This window comes from Pygocentrus nattereri, chromosome 6, assembly GCF_015220715.1.
Source record: "Pygocentrus nattereri isolate fPygNat1 chromosome 6, fPygNat1.pri, whole genome shotgun sequence".
Classification (NCBI taxonomy): Eukaryota; Metazoa; Chordata; class Actinopteri; order Characiformes; family Serrasalmidae; genus Pygocentrus; species Pygocentrus nattereri.
The window spans coordinates 18843493-18864616 of record NC_051216.1 but is presented as its reverse complement, the minus strand read 5'-3'; the positions used below and the strand labels follow the sequence as shown (position 1 = coordinate 18864616).

Below are 21124 nucleotides of genomic sequence, written 5' to 3'. Positions count from 1 at the left end.
TTATATACGTTATACATTTTTACTGATCATCCTTCCCATCATTTACTCTCTCACTCATTTAACTCTCTCTCTCTCTCTCTCTCTCTCTCTCTCTCTCTCTCTCTCTCTCTCTCTCTCTCTCTCTCTCTCTCTCTCTCTCTCTCTCTCTCTCTCTCTCTCTCTCACCATCTGTCTCATCCGTTCATTTACTCATTCACTATCTCTCACGGTCACTCGCTCTCTATCTCTAACTCACTCCCTCATTCTCTGTGTTTTTCTCTCTCTTTCTCTCAGACCCCCAGTGCGTGGCTGGATGAAAGCGACGAGAAGAGGCGGAGCTGTCACCAGCGCTCAGCGTCCTGGGGCAGCACTGACCAGCTTAAAGAGGTCAGGATGCTGCTCTCCTTCCCCCACTCTCTCTCTGTCCCTCTTTTCTCCAGGATAAGGCCCAGCTCCCAGCCTTTGGGGTGCACACACAGGGCAAAGTACTGGGGGGAGGCTGTGTTTCACTATTAGGATGTTGGGGGTCTTCAGTGAACTGCAACCAGCCCTGTGTCACCTCATATTTTAACCCCCAGTCTTCCTGTGTGCATGTGTGTGTGTGTGTGTGTGTGTGTGTGTGTGTGTGTGTGTGTGCTCTCTACTCTTCCCCGTCACATCCTTTAGCAGCTTTATAAACCGCGCTGTTCATTCAGTCTTTCACTTCTGTGTCCTCTTCAGCTTTCATACAGACGGTATAGTCAGTCAGTAGTCTGTTAATCACTGTTATTGTCCATTAATCAGGAGCACAGTATAGAAACATTATTATAGGGAGCAGAGTTTGTAATTTAACATTTTCCTACACTAACACTAAATGAATTTGCTCATCACTCCGTGACTGTAGTCTGCTGCATTACACATATTCAGTGTCTGGTAGAGTACAATACTGCAGCATTGTGGGATTATAAATTCACTGGTATATTCTCCATTATGTTTTCAGACAACACTACAAAATAGCACACTCACAAAATAGTGAAATTCATAGTGAATATGATATATATTGTGTCTTAGTTGTATACAAAACACTAGTGGGCACCAGAACATTTGGATCAAAAACCAAAAGGTTTTGACAAAGAATAACAAAGATTAATTAGGCGTACAACAAATTGTCCAAATCACAGAGTTTACGAATAATAATGTTGATGAAAATGCAAAAAATAGTGATTAGTAATGCTGTTTGTTTTCGTTGCTCTCTCATGCCAGTCAGTGCAGACACGTTAAAACAGTTTGAGCAGCAGCAGATAAACACTGAAAATGCTGGCCGTGGTAAGTATCAAGAAAGGAGTCAATGCCCAGGAACCTCTCCATAATGGGTTTGATACCACTTGAAAACACGATCTTCTACTGATGAACAGAATACATCAAAACTACAGAAGCAGAAAGTAAAGTCTGAATGCTAGCATACCGTCATCTGTAGCTTATTTTTTTGAAATGCTAAAAATAAATCTACCAACAACAGTGCAAAAAAGCAGAACCTAACAGAAAAACAAAGGAATTCATGGCCTTGAATGACCACTCTCTGTTGTCAGTGGCGTTGGATGTCATGGTACTCTATACTTTTCAGCCCAGTGTGTTCTGAATTTTGGTTTCTCTTTTGGCCAAGATCTGAGCCAAAGTTAAACATATGAGAAAAAAAAATTGCATTTTTTGATATTTGATTTTTTTTTTTTAATCATCCAACAGAAGCTACTAACAGCCAGAATGTTTTGATGTATGTTAATGTTTTCATTTGCTAACCTGATTGTGTGATAGGTACAGTTTATATGACTGGAACACAGCATACGTTTTGGACATAGCCGGAGGTTCTTTACTCAGTCTGCTCCTTCTTTTTTTTTTTTTTACAAAGAGTTCATCCCTCCATTTATTTGTCCCAGCGTTAATTAATTTTACTCTGGTTTGACCAGTGGAATAGCTGACCTGACTTATGGCTTTACACTTCATCATTATCATCATTATCTTTTCCACACTCTGTTTCCTTGACCACTATATGTGAATGTGTGCTGTTTCACACTGGTGTGTGTGTGTGTGTGTGTGTGTGTGTGTGTGTGTGTGTGTGTGTGTGTGTGTGTGTGTGTGTGTGCGTTCCAGCTTCTCTTAATGAGTTAATCATTCTCCTCCCTGTCACCGGCTGAGATACTCACACTCTCTCTCTCTCACACACTGTAGTGAAATCAGATGAAGGCCAAACTAAATTGCAGGTCTCTGTCATGCAGCTGGCAGGCCAGCAGTGTTCATGACCCTACACTCATTGTAGGTTAGCTTTGTTTTAAGCTGTTGTTTCTTTTTATTTAAAATCCAGATATTGTTGTCTTGAAAAAGTACAAATACAAACACACATACACACACATGCACACACAAAGCCCACGCAACCCTATTGAGGCCTGCTGGCCTGGGAATGTGTCTCTGAGCGTTAGCAATTCTGCAGGCTGCAGGCCTTTGTGCTGCAGCTGAAAGAGAGATTACGCTAACGTGTTATTAGCTCTTCCACTCCCTGCCATTACTCATTTATTGATTAAACGAGCCAGGCCGCTTCATTTTCAGCTGGACATCTGATCCTTCCACCCGCATACTGTCCTACTAAATACTGAGCCCCTGGGAGTTTGTGTGAGAGAGAGAGATAGTAAGAGATGTGAAGAGAGAACGTGAGCAGGAGAGATTCATGTGTGTTTGTTTTTGTTACAGGGTGAGAAACTGAGATTATATGATGGGGTGTGTGTGTGTGAAGTGTAGCATGGCGACTGTGCAGGAGGGGTAATCACAGAAGAATGTCAGAACCCTGTGCTGCTGTGTGGGGTCTCATTCCTCCCTCTCTACTCTCTGTACTTCAGGCTGTTAATATAGGTGTGTGTTTACTGTGAGAGCAGAAGCCTAGCTTGTGTTTAGGCAGCACACTTCGACTGTCCATACCTCCATATATGTCTATGTGAGTTAAGTGATACTTTTTTAAGCCCACAACCGAGGAAATTCCACCTCCGCATTTAACCCATCCGTGAAGTGAAACACCACATACACACTAGTGAATACACACACACTAGGGGGCAGTGAGCACACTTGCCCAGAGCGGTGGCGAGCCTTATCCACGGTGCCCAGGGAGCAGTTGGGGGTTAGGTGTCTTGCTCAAGGACACCTGAGTGAGTGATGGGAAACAGAGAAACACTGCTGAAGCCTCTTGAAGCCTTTTTTCACCTTAGGCCAAATAGCATACTCACAGTGTCTCCGTATCTCTCTTTCTCTCTCCCCCGCATCAGATCGCTAAGTTGAGACAACAGCTCCAGCGTAGTAAGCACATCAGTCGGCACCATCGTGATAAGGACCGCAAATCTCCCTTCAACGGCAATCACGTCTCTATCAACCAATCACAGGTGAGCTCGCCATCTCTCTCTCTCTCTCTCTCTCTCTCTCTCTCTCTCTCTCTCTCTCTCTCTCTCTCTCTCTCTCTCTCTCTCTCTCTCTCTCTCTCTCTCACCTTGTTTGCTCATGCAGGAGTTTAGACTTGGGAGGAGCGTTGCTGTGTTGCTGTATTGGTAGTTGCTACAGAAACACAGGAAACACCATTGTTTATCTTTCCTTCTTTCTTTTACATGGGTTTGCTCATCACTCTGCAACACTAGTCTGCTACATTATGGGTATTTAGTGTTAAATAGGTTGCATTGCTTGAACAATACATACTGAATACATTATGTGACAATAAGTATGTCGTGTGTGTGTGTGTGTGTGTATGTGTATATATATATATATATATATGTGTGTGTGTATATATATATATATATATATATATATATATATATATATATATATATATATATACACACACATATATACATGTATAATATGTTCCATACTTAAAGAACACTGAGCAAATTCATGTCTCATTTCAAAGAGAGCCTAAACATGATTGGATTGCTGCAGTATGTCACATGTAGAGTAAAAATCATGATGTTATATTTTTTCCTACATAGCTTACCCCCGCAGCGCACTGCAGGGCTGTAAGAATGCAAAATGCCTTTGATAATAATAAACTACATAGTGATTTGGACAGATGCTGTGTCCCAATTATATTAACAATCAAAAGTATATAGCATGTGGTGTACAAATATTGATTTTGTAAATGAAAACAAAAACATCTTCTAGGGAAAACACACTTCATCATTGTTTATTTACTGACCTGTGCAAAATTTATGGCACGTTTTGTTTTATTTTATCTGTTTTATCTGTTATATGAAAATTAGTAGAAAAATGGCATATTCAAGTGCTTTGCACCCTGTAAAGGATATATTAACTTATTGTCACTTAAAAAAGCCACAAAGCATTTCATTTAAAAAAAAGAAAAGGGTGTTTAAATTTTCCTCACTGTCCAAAAAATTAATCTTCAAAATAGAAACTTTACAGACAAAAGCAAAATCATTGTTTACTTTTAATGTAAGTTAATTTGGAGAAATTATTCAAAGACATTTTGGAGTATTTCTGTTTGTCTGTTCATCATAAATTTTCTGCACAATGTAAAGAACAACTTCTGTACAGAAAAAACTTAGAAAAAAAACTACCTTTTTTAATTATACCTTTTTTTGGATGATATGTACATGTATATATTATGTTCAGTCTTTCTTTCTGTGTCTGTTTTCCTCTATTGCGCTTTCTTTTTTCTTCTACTCTGTCCCTTTTTGTCTCTGTATCTCTCTCGCTTTCTTGCACTCTCCCTCTCTCCACATGCTCCTTTCCCACTCCTCCTTCATAGCACTGAGGCAAAGCAGCTGTAAATCCCCTTTTGTTTAGAAGATGAATCATAAATCACTCCAATGTTATGAAAGTTTCTGAAAGTACCTCATAAGCACAAGTAGGCCTCAGCACGTCTATGCAAAGGCCTTGATGGATGTTGCACTATGGGATATGGTGACACTGTTGATAAACTTGAGCTTAGATAAGGCTGGGGTTCCATCCCTAGCAGGATCATTTATAAAAGCTGTATGCTTAATTAACTGCCAGAATACATAATGGCCATGTTAATTAGTGCACCGCTTATTGTAACAGACACCACACACGCAGACACAAAGAGTCTCAGAAGTAATGGTGAGAGAGTGAATGTGAGCGTGTGACAGCAGTGCTCGAGGTTTGGTCTGAAAGCGTGTATGTGGGTGTATGTGTGTTGGAGCTTAATCAGCAAGGCCAGGTGCAAGCATGAAGGCTCTTTGACTGTGAAAGGCCTCTCTTCATGAGGAGGGAATTAGTGAATAAATTACTGCGACCGCATTTGTTTCTCTCGCTCTCTCCCTCTCTCACTCTCTCTTGCTTGCTCTCTTTCTTTTTTTCTCTGTCTGCATTGTGTTTGCTCATGAAATAATCCTGCATGTGGCGAATGTCCTGTCCGTCTGCTCTGTACTGTACCCGATCTGCCAGCCAGTCAATTAAAGGCCACACTCCGTCCAGCCGCCCCTGTGTGTGTGTGTGTGTGTGTGTGTGTGTGTGTGTGTGTGTGTGTGTGTGTGTGTGTGTGTGTGAGTGAGAGAGAGAGGGGTTTGTTGTGTGGCTGCTTTTTTGTCCAAGTGCCTGTGGCAGACTCGAGCACCATCTGTCGCTGTACTGTATTGAGGGAGTTGAATGGTGTTGAATAGTCTTTACTGTACCCACAGCAGGGCCCACAGATCTAAAACTCTCTGAATTGTCCTCACAGACATGAATACACAGCTTAGCCTCGTTACCAACGTTTTCTAGGTCTGCTGCATTGAAGTCCTTCTGCTTGAGCACAGAACAGATGTGTACACTAAATGTCCAAATGTGTCCAGATACCCCTTCCAAGGTGCACCCATTGCTGACACAGGCATTCAGTTCCACACATACAGGTTGCCTAATCTCCATAGCAAAGCATGGCCAACAGAAAGGAGCATTCTGGGGCAACCACACACGAGCCTATGGTCACCATGCCTAAAGCCAAATGTCAGCTAGAGGGGTATAAAGCCCCCCCCAAAGCACTGGACTGTGGAATGCAATGAAATCCTCACAGCAACATTCTAGTGTATAATCTAGTGTAAAGTCTTCCCAGAAGAGTAGAAGCTGTTACTGCAGCAAAGGGAGGACAAACTAGACAACAAAAAAACTCTGTTAATTCCCCTTGATTTTAAAAGAAACACTGGATGAGCAGTTGTCTACACACTTTGGACAAACAGTACTGCATCAGTAGTCCTGTGGCTCACTGAACCTGTGTTAAAGCTTTAAAATCGACCTAAAGTTTTGATCTGAACCCAAATATAGCCTGACAATTAATTAAACTATTAATAAAATGAAACTAATTAATTATGCCTGCTAAGCAGAGGTTGGTCATAATTAGTGCGAGAGCTGGGCATTATGACAATATTTGCCATTATTATCTTGGGAAATGGTGTCATATACGTTTCTGAGCATATCATGGATGACATCAGAATTTAAACACTGGATTTAAGTAACAGTTGGATTTAGACGAGCAGTTTGTGAAATGTTGAATAAAAATAGTTGGATTCATAGTTTGACATTTTTGTAATTTTGCTCAGTTTTTAACTTGTATGAAAGTAAAATTTGGATAATTTTGTACTTTCACTGTGTAAGACTTCTACTCAAGTATATTTGTGAGGAAAGTGATCTACTTTTTACTGAGTTACTATTTAGTCATTAAAATTGTGTTACTAATTCATTTAACTATTAACTATTATTATGTTATGTTGGTAAAAGCATCTTTGTGACTGCCTACATCAGAGGTCTGTCATTTACTGTAGACAATGAATGCATCAGAAAGTGAGCACCTAACAGACTTCAGGTCCTATGCTGATAGAGGCTAGTTGTGATGAGAGTTCTGCTGCAGTCCTGTAGGTTATACAGTACTTACAGTTTTTGACCTGGTAGTTTTGTACTTTTACTCAATTAGTTTTTTGGGAGGATATTTCTACTTTCACTTAAGTCCTTATTTCAAGTGTTAAGGTTTCTCTGGACTACTCTGGCCACCTCTACTGCTAAGTTAAAATGTAGCGTGGTGACCGTGCAGCCATCATCACATCATTGATATGCAGCATGAAAAAATGTTTAGCGCATTTATTAGTTATCCAAAACTATGCTTAAATTCCACTTTTAGCTCTGATAGATTGCTTGTGTTCTCATGTTGCTTTGCAGGCCTTAGTGGACCTCACTGCCACAACACTAGTGACTCCAGTGTGCCAGATTTTTTAAGGTAATAAAAGTGGAGTGGATGAGTAAAGTAGGGAGAAAAACCAAGGCAGGGTAAATCCTGGACAAAATCCATTAAAGGATTGTGAGAGAAGCACAAGCATGAACCTTGTGAACCTGAACCATTTGAGAAATTATGCCCAAATCCAACCCAAGCCCAACAAATTGTCCGATCACGTCAGGTTCAGACAAATATTTTAATTATGTTAACATGAATGTTGAGCTCTTCTGAAGAAAGCACTCCTCTCACAGTTGTTTTTAGTTTAGTCTTTCAAGGCTAAAATTTTCAGTGTTGCTTATGAGGGAGCAAACACATGGAGAGGGTGGCCTGCAGTTTCAAGAACCGTTTGAAAAGTGGGGTAGTTTAGTCTCTTTGTGTGACAGACATATTTACTGCCTCAATTATCAACCTCTCCTGCAGATGTAACCTTTGTTGATATGAATATTTAATGTTCTTTATTTTCATTGCACCCAGCCTCTGGATCATAGCAAGAATAGTGGGAGTTTCCTGCTTGGCATTTTTATTTCTCTCATTGATGTTAATTTGCTTGGGGGGGTTTCCCCATCTGTGGCTGCTCTCTGCTTCACATTAGGCTTAATGATAAACAGGTGAGAGAGAGAGCGAGAAACCGAGAAAGAGAAGGCCACAGGTATGCCTGTATAACCCTGTATAACCAGGCCTGCTAATCATAACAGGCTTGAGTTGATTTGAAGCAGGGGGGGCATGATTCTAGATCTTAGCTGAGCTATCGTGTGTGTGTGTGTGTGTGTGTGTGTGTGTGTGTGTGTGTGTGTGTGTGTGTGTGTGTGTGTGTTTATAGTCAGGGGTGATAGGGGTGTTCCTTCTGCTTCATTTTGGCAGTACATACATAGATTGGCCTTTTTTAATTGAATGTGTTTAGAGAGGTATTCTACAGACCACCACACCTGTACCAGTCAGAAGAGTTTCTCTCTCTCTCTCTGTCTCTCTCTCTCTTCTTTCTCTCTCTTCTCTCTTTCTTTCTCTCTCTCGCACGCGCTCTCTTTTTATTTATTTCTCACTCACACCAACTGTCTCACTCTCTGATTCTCTGTCTTTCTCTCTCTTCTAAGTGTATCTCTCTCTCTCTCGCTCATGCTCTCTCTCGCTCATTCTTGCTCTCTTTTTAATATTCACTCTCTCACTCACACCAACTGTCTCACTCTCTGATTCTATATCTCTCTCTCTCTCTCTCTCTCTCTCTCTCTCTCTCTCTCTCTCTCTCTCTCAATATATCTCCCTCTCTCAATATATCTCTCTCCCTCTCTCTCTCTCTGTCTCGCGCGCTCTCTTTTGATTTATTACTCACTCTCTCACTCACACCAACTGTCTCACTCTCTGATTCTCTGTCTTTCTCTCTCTTCTAAGTGTATCTCTCTCTCTCTCTCTCTCTCTCTCTCTCTCTCTCTCTCTCTCTCTCTCTCTCTCTCTCTCTCTCTCTCTCTCTCTCTCTCTCTCTCTCTCTCTCTCATTTGCTTCCTGTGGGAAGAGTTGTTAGCCAAACTGATGTAGAGACACAGCCTGAAAGAATACACAGTGTGACCCTTGGTGTGTGTGTGTATGTGTGTGTTTGGGGGGCTGTTTTTCCTTGTGGTGGGGGGAGGGGTGGTTGTAGGAGGTGGTTCTTGTCCCATTATATCCGCTGAGAGCTGCTAAAGATGAAGTGTCAGTCAAGAAAATGGCATTCTTTCAGGACCTGAAAGGACTGCAAAGCGAAAGGGAGAGAAAAGAATGAAAGTATAGAAGTTGCATGGCTAGTGCTTTATTAGTGATCCAGCAGCCTCTCCTTGAACTCAGGGGCAGTGAAGAGAACATGTGGTTGTGTGAATGGCCCTGGTGTGCGTGATTGTCAGGCTCAGTCGGTCTCAGAGCGTGCTGCTCACCAGCTTGGCCTGTGGTAGGTGTATGTATATGAAATTGCCCATATCTCCATTTTTCTTGTATTGGTGATCCGCTGTTATGCTCTCTATGTGGTTTCAGGTACTAAAACGGCCATGTTCATTTCATTTTTACATAACAATTTTCCAATCTGTTTTAACCCAGCCCTGGTCCTGGAGTACACCTTGCCTGCACATTGTAGTGTTTCCCTGCTCCCAATGCACCTGATCTAACTAACCATGTCATTAACAAGCTGATCCTTAGTTAAAGTTAGTGTGTAAGAACAGGGAAAACCTGTGCCATACACTGTTCTTCATTCAGAAAGCAATTCAGGCTTAAACACTCCTTACAGCTTCAGTGTCAGTGGGCGTGGCTAAACTGTAAACATTTACATATATCCAACTGAAGAGGTGAATATATTTAAATGTATTATTTTTCTTGACATCACAAAAATGCTGAATTCAAAACAGGCTGTTTTTTTGCTGCTTAGTTTCCATATATGGACTGAGGAGTGAACAGTATGTTTGGAAAAATGCTTATATAATACATCACTATTTACTTTTAAAACAGTAAAGAAAATGATCCATGATATGGGCCCTTTGATGTCAGTGTGTTCCTATAGGCTGAGCTTGACACACTGAGCTAAAGTTGTTTGAGCTGAAGGTGTTTGCCTGTGAAATATTCATTTCAGGCTTGTTAAAAGTCCACACACATTCTCTTTTTTGTTTGAGGCCCTGCATTGTGTCTGCAAAGCAGGCCACAGGCTTTTACACGTGCACTCACTCATGTTCCTGTGCTTTCACTCTCCAGCAAGCTTTATTATTTTCTGCCTGTCAGCTGCTGTGTCAGAAAATCAATGATTGACCTCTGCGGCACAGTCTTACATTTTGCTGCCACATAAAGTGTGTGTGTGTGTGTGTGTATGTGTGTGTGTGTGTGTGTGTGTGTGGATGTGTGTCTAAAATGTTTCTCAAAGATTGCAGAGTAACTTGAATCATTTCCGGCATGAACTCTGTCTCCCCAGCACCCACTAGTGTATAAAATGAGACTGCACCACCGGGCTCTCCTCGTGCTGTTCTTGGCCCGCTGAGGGGAAATGATGAAGCGTTCTGCTGTGTTCCGCTCCAGTTTGATCAGATTTCAGAGTGGTGCCCCCTTCTGTGGTCAGCTTGTGGTTTCACATGTGCTTTTCTTGGATTGCCTCATTCACTGGGGAGAGCCGGTCATTTGATGGGTGCTGATTTGTTTCAGCATTTTATTCAGATGGCAGACCACAATAGAGGAAATGGTCTTGAATTGAGTTTAAACTATGATATAAAAACAGTGCTGGGAATGCAGGGCTGGTTTTGTAGTCGATCTTGTGGAGTCTTCTTGGTCTCTTGAGTAGAAAAGAGGAGGAGCATGTGCATGAGAGTGTGTGGTCATGCCTTTGTGTTTTTTGAGGCAGTCTGCAGACCTTTTAGTTCTGCACTGGTCAATAGCCATGGCCTCGTGAATCTCCGGCTTTTATAAATGCCACAGTGGTCAAATAAGACTGGGTGTGAATGTGGCTATGGCAGCTATCGGAGGCTGTGGATGGTTGAAAGGGATTCCTCTGTCTGACCTCCTTTAAAGGCAAGTTGTAGTAACCAGCACAAACCCTGGAAACAAAAGCCACTTACTTACTGCCAGTAAACGTCCCACAAAGACGTGAGTAAGCCCAGAGACAGGCAAGTGTTTACCAGTTAGTGCAGTTACATATTGCCCCAATCTTATGTTGACTTAGACCAATTATAGTTACTCAGATGTTTGTTCTTCTTACTGTTAGCATGTGATTGCAGTTAAGAGCACAATCTAATCCACTTGGAGTTTAGCTATACTGTACTTTACACTCTTAAAAATAAAGGTCCCAAACAGAACAAAAAAGTTATTTGGAGTGATGTCACTTTTGTTCCCTAAAGGGACCCAAAGCAAAAAGAACCAATTTTATAAGTGAGATGCAGGAGTGTAACCTTTTTTTTTTAAGGTTAAAGAATCTTTCACATACTGTACTGTGCAGGTCTGTTTCACCTGAGAAAACAGTTAACAACTGTATTATTGTTTGCAAAACTTATACTAATAAACATATCTACAATAAATAGTAACAAGAATAAAAAACATTACTGATATCTTGTCAGCTGGTTAGAAGAATTTGGTGGATTCCACCACCAGAACACCTAATTACTTAATTAATTATAACTTTATAATGTATTGAATAGCTTAGCCAGGTATTGGGCCGTAAGGACGAATATTGGGCTGTTCCAGGAGAGGTTTGGAAATTGTTAAGCTAACACACTGACAGACATAAAAATCACAGTTTATTAAATTAATGATTCTTTCAGCCCAGATGAATAGCTTTAGATGTCATTTTTCTCAGATGGCTTAAAACTTTTACACAGTATTCTAATGTAAAGGTTCTCTGCTAGTTTTTTTTTTTTTCTTTTTCTTTTTCTCAACAGTTTCTTTATTAGAACTGCAAGTTTAAACTAAGAACCAAGAAGTCTAAACCAAGAAACTTCTTTATTAGTACTGTAAGTCTAAACCAAGAACCTTTATTTCTGAGACTGCTCATTTGTATAGCCTACTCCTCCAGCTTAACCTCCAGAAAGCTGGAGCTTCAGAGGAAGAATGGCTATTTACATCAGCAAAAGGGGTATTATCCCTGAGTACTTGGTCCCCTCAGCCTCTGACCTCTCGTAATATACAAACATGAGACAGAAGCGTCGTTTTCCATTGTCTCCTGCCTTCAGAGGAGCCTGGACTCTTCCCCCATGTGGTTTGGCTGCGCACCTCAGACGGGACGGGAGCTGACAGTGCGGCGTCTGCAGGGAGAAGCTATTGGGTGTCGTGCGCTTTTCTATAGTCATCACTGAAGCACTGACCTTCCTGTCCCTTGGCTGCAGGCCGGACAGATCAGATCAATGGCACTGATAGTGTGGGAATGACCCGACGGCCCATGTTCACTTTGTCTCTCATCATGCGCTGGTAGAGGCGCCCACCAGCATTGGATGTCCCAGCAAGCCGCTGGAAATTGGACACGTAAACAAATATTTGTCTCCTAGCAACCAGTTGCTAGGAAGTGTACAGCATCACTTAACCAGCTTATTGTTTTCAAGTAACCTCAGAGGTCAGGGTTTAATGGCCTGTTGTTTTTGGCATGTTCTTGAAATAAAGTTTAACCTCTTAAACTGCAGAACTGTTAATCAGTTATTTAGTTATTATCTCAAGCTTTGTTATTATTCTTATCTTTAGATTTATTATTATTCAGAAATTAGTGTAAGTAATGTGTAGTTATGTTGAGTGAGGAACTGAAGTATGGGCCCACATACAGATCCTTGCAGTTTAAAGAGGTGAAGTAAGGAAAGAGGGTAGGCTCTAATGATAGATGATATCTAATTACGATCACACATATATGTGCACACACACACACACACACACACACAGACACACATCTTTGCTCACTCAGAGGTCCCAGAGGGGTGAGGCTGTGGTGGACTTGGCGTGGTGCAGTGCACGGTGTTAAAAGAGAGAGGGGCTGCTGGCTGTATAGAGATGTTAATGAGGGTGCCGGGAGTGGGCTGATGTGGCATGCTTAAAGAGACTGTCACGGCGGGGCCACACAGAACAGTCACATCCTCCTAATGCCCCCACATTGTTCCTTTCCCCACTCAGCCCCACTCAGTGTGAGTGAGTGAGAGAATGAGAGAGAGAGAAATTTTGGACCCTTTATTTAAACATAATTTAGAAAAAGCATTGCCAAAAAAAGCAATACCAATCAATGATGGAGAGAAAGGGAGACAGAAAAGGGCAACTTCTAGAGGGTGACAGAAATGGTTGAGAAAGAGATGTTAGACCCTTTATTTAAACAGCTTTTAGGAGAAGGATTTACAAAAAAGTGAAGAAAAGCTGACTCGGTCAATCAATGATGGCAGGAAAGAGAGAAAGTGATGAAGAAAGAAGGATAAGAGGAGTGGAGCTGGACAGATGGAGGTGACAAACAGATAAGAGATAGATAGAGAGAGAGAGGTTGTTTAACATGATTTAGTAAAAGGGTCAACAAAAAAGGAAAATAAATGCAGGCTTGATCAATGATGAAGGGAATAAGAGAGAGAGAAAAGAGACAAGAAGAGATGAGCTGGACAGAAAGTGGGTGATGAACAGATAGATAGAAATAGAATGAGAGAGTATAAAGAGAATGATAGAGAAGTGAGAGAGTATAAAGAGTGATAGAGAGAGGGAGTGGGAGGGAGGGGGCTGAGAGTGAGGCAGGGAGAACAGCAAGGCTGCCACTGAGCACAAGCTGAGTATTACACAGAGAAGAGCTGGAGGAGAGAGAGGGACAGGAAGAACAGAGACTGGAGGAAGAAAGATGACTGGAAGTGGGCTATCAGGAAAGGTGACGCTGCTCTTCCTTTTCTGACACTTTTCTCTTCATTCAGATCTGTCCACTTAAGCCCAACTGTTTAATGTTAATGTCCCATGTACATGTTTTAGCTGGAGGTGCTCAGTTGTCCAGTTAATGCGCGTGTGTACGTCTCTGCTTGGATACTTTGCTGTTTGTGTTTTTATTTGTTTTTATTTTGTTTGTGATTCTGGGTTGTGCCCTTATCTCTATATGTGTCTCAGTATAGTCAGGCGGTCCTGTGGCTCAGCGAATCAGAAGCCAGAATCAGAAATCTGCCAGGGAGACTGCGTTACATAACTCGCAGATCTGCAGAGAACACAGCATACACACACACACACACACACACACACACACACACACACACACGCACACACTGACTGCAGGCTAGTATGACAGTGCTGTGTATGTGTGCAATTAGTGGGCTAATGCATATGCTACTGTTAGCATATGCTTATTATGACTCTGTCAGCTGGATCAAGCCTGTTCTTTATGCTTGTATACATATACATACTTCTATGTACAAAGTCTCTTTATCTTGTGATCATGCTTCTTATCACTTTGGCTATATTTCCTGACTTATCATCCAGACTGTACACACACATGCACACCCACCCACATCCCACGAGTACACAGATGCTTAGAACACTCACCCACTCACATTCACAGACACACATTTTGTGAGTTTTTTTTTTCTTGCTTCTCTCTTCCCCAGCGCTGTATCATGGTCTTGCTCTGTGTTTGTTCCAGGCTCCGATTCCAAAGAGCGTCCTGATCCCCATCCCCATCTCAAAATCCTCCGTCTCACGCTTCCGCAACAGTGTCGAGGGTCTAAACCAGGAGATCGAGCGCATCATCATCAGAGACTCAGGAGAGAAAGAAGAACATCTCATTGTGAGTAGCACTCACTTCTGGTGGGGGGGGCTCTTTGGTTTTGAATGTGAAATATGTACGGCATCAGGGGTAATCTGCCTGGTATGCCTGGCCACAAACATTCACATTTTAGACCACTAAAAATGCAGGGTGTCTGACTCGATTGGCCACATGTCCTGAAGGTATTGATTGTTCCTTTTTCCCTTTAAACTAAATGGTTTGGTTGGACACTGAACTAATCAGACAAATTCGATTTTGTCACAATTTGTTACCTGTAACCACCATGGCGTGGTGACTGTGATGGTCCCCTTGCTGACCTCCTTTGCCTGGCGTCATAAATGCTATTCCACTGGCTAAAGCTAGTATTAGCTAGCTAATGCTACTCAATAAATAAGGTGTTAAATAAGCTGATATTACACCAAAATGCTGTCACTGCAATAGCTAAACAGTATTTGATGGAGAGGGCAGACCACCACAGTCAGCACAACAGGAATTCTTATTTATCTTATCTTATAAGATTTGAATGAATATTTCCTTTTTCAAAGCAATGCCTGGCTGGTTTTTGATACTGACACATGCTAGTTACTTGTAAATGACACATAAATAAAATAAACATTCTGTTATTCTGGCCCCAAATTATTTATTTTGGCCATGAGATTTATATACTTGGTGGCGTGAGGCACCAGTGCAAATTTTCATTTCCATCTATCCATGCATCACGTACTGTTACATGTAACTGTACTGTTGCCGCTTATAGCGGAGTAAATTTCTGGCCTTACAGTCATTTGATTGGATTCAGTAACAATTTAATTGTATTAATGCGTCAGCAAAGCTCATCACGGTTTGATTTGAATATATAGACATTAACAGGAAAACACCTTTTTGCACAACACACATTGATTTTCCAGATGTTTTCAGAATTAAAAATGAGCGCATTACTTATTGAATATTATAATAATTTATTAGAATTGATTGTAATGTTCCAAAAGGGATGCAATTGAATCACCATCTCATGATACACCCTTGGTGGCTCTTGTTCTCTGTGCAGCCTCAGGATGCCCCTGATGGGCACCGAGCACCTCCTCCGCTGTGCCAGCGCAGTGCCAGCTCCCGCAGCATTGACACACAGACACCCTCAGGCATCATGGCTGGCAGTAGCCATAGCAACAGCAGCAGCCGATCCCAGTCAGTCTCACCAGCCTTCCTGAGCGTTCCCAGTGAGCCTTGCAGCGAGAGCCCCTCGCCCAACGAGGAACCTCTCAGTGACAGCCGGGATAAAGGTACACGTACACACTCACAGCCAAGTGGTATCATCCCTTCTCTGATTATAGTGTTTACTTATGTCTACATGAGGGATGCTTAGCTCCAGTCTTAAGAGTTTGCAGATTCTTGCTCTTCTCCTGCCTACGTGTGCTCGTTTACCACTTGGAAACTCATAGTTTTGAAGTCTTTATGTTCAAATGCTTTGTAGTGAGAAACATGAAGGGTTTTCTAAACACACTGACAAGATCTGCTAGATAGCTAGCCAGCTAGCCTGGTCTATTTTGGTATTGTGTACTTTGGTATTGTCGTTTCCTCCCATTGTAAAAATGTCTATAATGTGACCAGCAGTTACAAATATAAGCAAGTGGTCTAATCAGTGACAACTAAAAATGTCTCAAGCAGAGGTGTTTACTAACTAGTTACATTTACTATAGTATAGTAGTTTACCTTGTATATGCAGAATGCTGATATGTTTTGCTCTCCTGATTATTTTCAGATCATCATACTTTTGACTCTACTCAAGTATATTAATGAGTAGAGGAATTTACTTTTCACAATTCACATTTTTGCCTTTCATATTTAGTTATTAATGTAGTTCATTTTTTTTCTATTTAATTTCATTATAGAATTTTTTGGAAACCTCTGTACTGCTTTGACATTGGGCACACTGAGAGATGCTGGATTTACTAAGATGTTTAATAGCCATTGAAGATGTTACTCAGTATTTAAGTAGTTTTTTGACCACTTAAGTACTTTTGTATTTCTACTCAACTTTGGAAGTTCTTTGGGAAGGCACTTTTCCTTTTACTTGAGTCATTATTTTACCATAGTATCAGTACTTTACTTAATATGGGCTACTCTGTCTATCCCTTTGAATTTAACTTTAGCCCTTCAAGAAAGGAATCGGTATCCGTGGTCTGCATAATTAGTTTAAGCTGAACATCTTGTAATCATTCACACTAATACTAGTAATGTATTCTGGTAACAGATTTGGCTCCTGGCTCCCCTCTGCCAAAGTATGCCTCCTCACCCAAACCCAACAACAGTTACATGTTCAAACGTGAGCCACCTGAGGGCTGTGAGAGAGTCAAGGTCTTCACTGAGGAAACACAGTGAGTACTGCCACCTCTCTCTCTCTCTCTCTGTCTCTCTCTCTCTCTCTCTCTCTCTCTCTCTCTCTCTCTCTCTCTCTCTCCCTCTCCCTCTCTCTCCCACACAGTTGTTTTGGTTCTTTTGGACTGTGTTGGGCCTTGAAGTGATGAGAGCATAGTTTTGACACTGACCTCAAAGCAAGCATAGTGTTTTGGCTGTTTCTCACTGTGTTCTCTCTCTCTCTCTCTCTCTCTCTCTCTCTCTCTCTCTCTCTCTCTCTCTCTCTCTCTCTCTCTCTCTCTCTCTCTCTCTCTCTCTCTCTCTCTCTCTCTCTCTCTCTCTCTCTCTCTCTCTCTCTCTCTCTCTCTCTCTCTCTCTCTCTCTCTCTCACCCCTCTCTCAGGGCCAGGCCTTTGCGAGACATCCCACAGTTCCTCTGCCCAGACAGGAACAAGGTCAACTTTGTCCCCAAGAGCGGCTCAGCCTTCTGCCTGGTCAGCATCCTCAAGCCCCTTCTGCCCACTCCAGAGCTCAGTTTGAAGAATCAGAGCACTCTTGGGACCATCCCCACCGAGCCTGAACAGAGAGTGTCGCGGGGTACCAGCACCCTGTCTCAGCAACCTTCCTCCTCCTCCTGCCTCTCACCACACCTAGAGGACCCAGAGAGCTAGATATGCAAATACAAACAAGCCTCCCAGCAACCATGTCCATGGCACGCAAACGAAGCACAGCACACATTACAAATCAAGCCAGAAAGAAAATCAGTAAGTAGGTAGACAAAAAAAAAAAAAGAAGAAATTAGGGCTTTATTTTGGTGATGTCAGCTTATATTTGATGCGATACCGAAATTGTTCTTTGCTATGCAGCTTTTTAGGTTTGTACTTGTAATACTTCCAGACCAGGAGGCCATCTTTTCTGAGGGTTTTGTGATAAGAGAAGCATAGATATATTTTTTATTGTTCCTTCTACCTTTGATAGATATACATGATTGACAGTGGAGATGTGTGGATGAATCTTGAATTCTGTAGTTGAGCATGGACTCGTAGTTCCATCCATACACAAACACATACACAGAGAGAGCTTCTGCTCATGCTTAGCATTCTTCCTTATTGGCTCCAAGCATAGAGCTTGAGAGACTATGAGAGACTTTATAGTTTTCTAATAGTTTGCAGTGTATCTCTTTTGGAGAACTGGATTTTTTTTTCTTAGAATTGGAGCAATGCATCATTGGATATAAATGGTGTCTCCTGAATATTTAGGATTATCTGACAAGACCGAGAGACCTGGTACGTAGACGCTGGGTTGATGAAGGCCTCTGTCGTAATGACCGTTTTCCTGGACTGCTCCCCTCTCTGTTTGTGCCTGTGGCCTAGTCTGGAGGAGGAGAGCAGGAGAGAGACTGATTTTTCAGACTGGCTGACCTCCACTGGCCTACACACCCCCCTCTCTCTCCATGACCAGTGAGAGGAATGGAAAGTGAGGAGAAAGGAAAAAAGCGCGAGAGAGAGAGAGAGAGGACGAGTACTCTACAAACGAGATGCCTTTGTTTGCTTGGCCGTAAAATGCGTTTGAAATGCGTTTGGTTCCAAATGCTGAACTTCAAACACATCAGGGAACAAAGAGTGTGTGAGAGAGAAAGAGAGAGAGATGTGAATGAAGAGATGCTGACAGCCAGAATGAATTGAGTGCGTGTGCATGTTTTCTCTCATTTCTCACTGACTGATAAGGCTTAGACTGTTGAATGGAGGGCACTGTGACACTGAGAGAGAAAAGGTTGAATTCTGAAAGTGAATGATTCATGAAACATGAGTTCTCAATTTAAAACTGTACTTTAGTTAACAGTACTGATAATATGAAGCTTAGTCATGGACCATATTGGATTTTCACTGAAAATCACCATTAACACGGCCATTTGTTTAAAGACGGAGCTTAATCTGTGGTTAAACTAGCATTTATATTTGAAATAAATCTTGAGACTTGAGTACATCATCATCATTCATTATGTTTAGAAAGCTAACAGTAGTACAGTCCTCTGTTACAATGCATGCATTCTAGGAAATTTCAGTGTTTTTTGTTTTACTTTGTCTCTAATAAAATGATGAAAAACAAAAACACGGTGGGGCAAAGAGACATAATCATTCAGCGTAACTGGATTCTTTTCATTCCAAATCTCTTTTCCTCAGTGTCACAGAGCTGACAGTAATAATAAACACTTCTTGCCAAGTGGTTGAAGTCTTTCATTAATGTTCTGTTATATGCTGTAGTTTATTTTTGTATTGTATGTGGTGTTGTTTTTGTTTTTCCTTTTGTTACTGTTGTAATATTTGACTATTGGCTCAAAGGCAATTAGGAGAGGCCATCGTGTTGTGATCACTCTACAGACCTGTCCAAAGAAAATGGCTGCTATTGTGCACACTTACAGTCAGTGGTGCTTTGAAGCCAGGAGGAGAGAGTGAGATAGAAAAGACATAACAAAACGATCAGGAGATGTAATGCAAAACAGAAACTAGTTGGCTGTTCGTCAGTTTTCCTAAGTGCGGGATCAATACAAAAACAGTCTTCAGGCTCAAACCTGTGTTAAGAAGTGACATGAAGACCAAAGCCGTGGAGTGCCTGCTTAATTGTGCTTCCATCACATTAGTGGCTTGGTTTGCTGAGCGGGGTGTGCGTTTAGGCTCGAGAGTTTCAGCCTGAGCTCCTTCCTCACAGTTGTAGTTTATTTGGAAGCGTTCTGCTGGTCTTGTTTTCGCTCATTGTTTGTTTTTAAGGTATTACTTTGTGCTTTAAGAAAACATAAATCATGAACTTGAAAAAAAAAATTGTCGCACTTTTTTGCCAGTGTTGCAGATCAGTTAGGCCCTGGAGGGCTTTCAGCTTTTAACAGCAACCATCCCTAACTGACACAAGCTCTTAAACATCTGAAATCTACATTCTCACACAGCTAACGATTACCGCTGTAGGTCTATACTCAGGAATAGAAAACTTAAGTTCTCCCCACCATATGGATCTTAACATTTCTCTTTTTAAAACTGATAGGCTTTGTGCTTTCAAGTGCATTTTGTATCTCCTTAGTATATGTACCTATATTTAAGTAGAAAGTACTTTCAGTGTAGGGCCAATTTTAATACATTTTGATAAGGATGGTGGTCTTCATTTTCTCTTTCTAATTAGTATGCTGCTTAGTTTGTATGAAAGAGACAGCTCAGTCTGACAAGCAGCTTCTCATGCTGTCATCTAAAGTTGGGCCACATTGACATACTCATCAGTGAACACTTGGAGATACTGGATGCAATAATGTGTTTAATGAAGCCAGCTTTAAAGCGCAGTTTAGACATGTCTTTCAGAGTCACCCATACATTGCACATTTAGATCTGCTCGAACACAGTTGTAAAACACTGTCGTAGGCCTTTGATCTTTTACTCTTTATAAGATATGTCTTCTCTGTCTTTTTTTCATACAGTTCATATACTCTCCAGTGTTCCTATGACTGTATGTAACTGAAAAAATAAAGTCACAGTTGCAACAAGCAAGATCTCCGAGGTAGTGATTCTTTTGTGCACTGCTGGCTGGAGCTGTGTTTTTTTGCAATTACCAGAAAATGAGTCTGGTTTTCTTTATATCATCGCATGTCAAAAGTGCTAATATGAAAGTCCACAGAAAGTCCAAGAATGCTGAGAAGAACCTTTTAACCCTAAGGATCATTAGAGATGTAGTTCTTCCCCTGCTGAGATCAGAAATCTGAAGTAATGAAAACATTTTTCTCTTGGCACTCTGGGGTTCATAAAGACAAACGCAGAGCTCCCAGAGTGCTTCCAAGAAGAACTCGCTCCTGCCACCCAGTGGAGGACCTCGCTCTAGAGAAAACATCTCCATATCACAGGGCTCCGCTGGAAGGGCCACCCCACATTTTCTTGTATTTAGATTTTGTCCCTGAGGTCCGCATATGTTCCAAAAACAGTCAAAACCCATTTTTACTTGACCATTTTCCAAACTTTTTGTCCCTTAGAATTAAACAGGCTGATTTTTGCATGTGCCTTTAAGAGTGATATATGCAAATAAGCTCTGTTTTTATTGGTTGCCCTTTATTGCACCTAATTAAACATTCAACTGACACTTATTGTTTCTTCATTGTGAATGAGCAGGCTAAACTGCTGTAGGCCAAGTTGGTGGATTTATGTAAATATTTTGTTTTCATGCCATGACAAAAGCAAAATTTAACACTAGCTGATTTGCAGCTTAATTTGCATATTTGGGCTAAATGAACTGGAATGAATGGCACCTTCTTGTACTTAAGTAATGTTTACCTATTATGCCAAACTTTTACTGAAAACAATTGTTTTCTGTGATATGGGTTTAAAGGAAAAGTCCAGTGTT

General features: G+C 41.4%; 1 protein-coding gene across 1 annotated transcript in view; it reads left to right on the top strand.

Moving 5' to 3' along the window:
- The window catches only part of fam117bb (family with sequence similarity 117 member Bb), a 43193-nt gene extending 22913 nt beyond the window's left edge, over positions 1 to 20280 (top strand). Inside the window, exons 3-8 of the mRNA XM_017692219.2 lie at positions 274 to 366; positions 3267 to 3380; positions 14274 to 14417; positions 15445 to 15676; positions 16648 to 16771; positions 17154 to 20280. Of these exons, the coding sequence (XP_017547708.2) occupies positions 274 to 366; positions 3267 to 3380; positions 14274 to 14417; positions 15445 to 15676; positions 16648 to 16771; positions 17154 to 17421 (975 nt within the window). The 3' untranslated portion in view covers positions 17422 to 20280. The remainder of the gene's footprint in view (positions 1 to 273; positions 367 to 3266; positions 3381 to 14273; positions 14418 to 15444; positions 15677 to 16647; positions 16772 to 17153) is intronic.
- Positions 20281 to 21124: the final 844 nt, after the last annotated feature.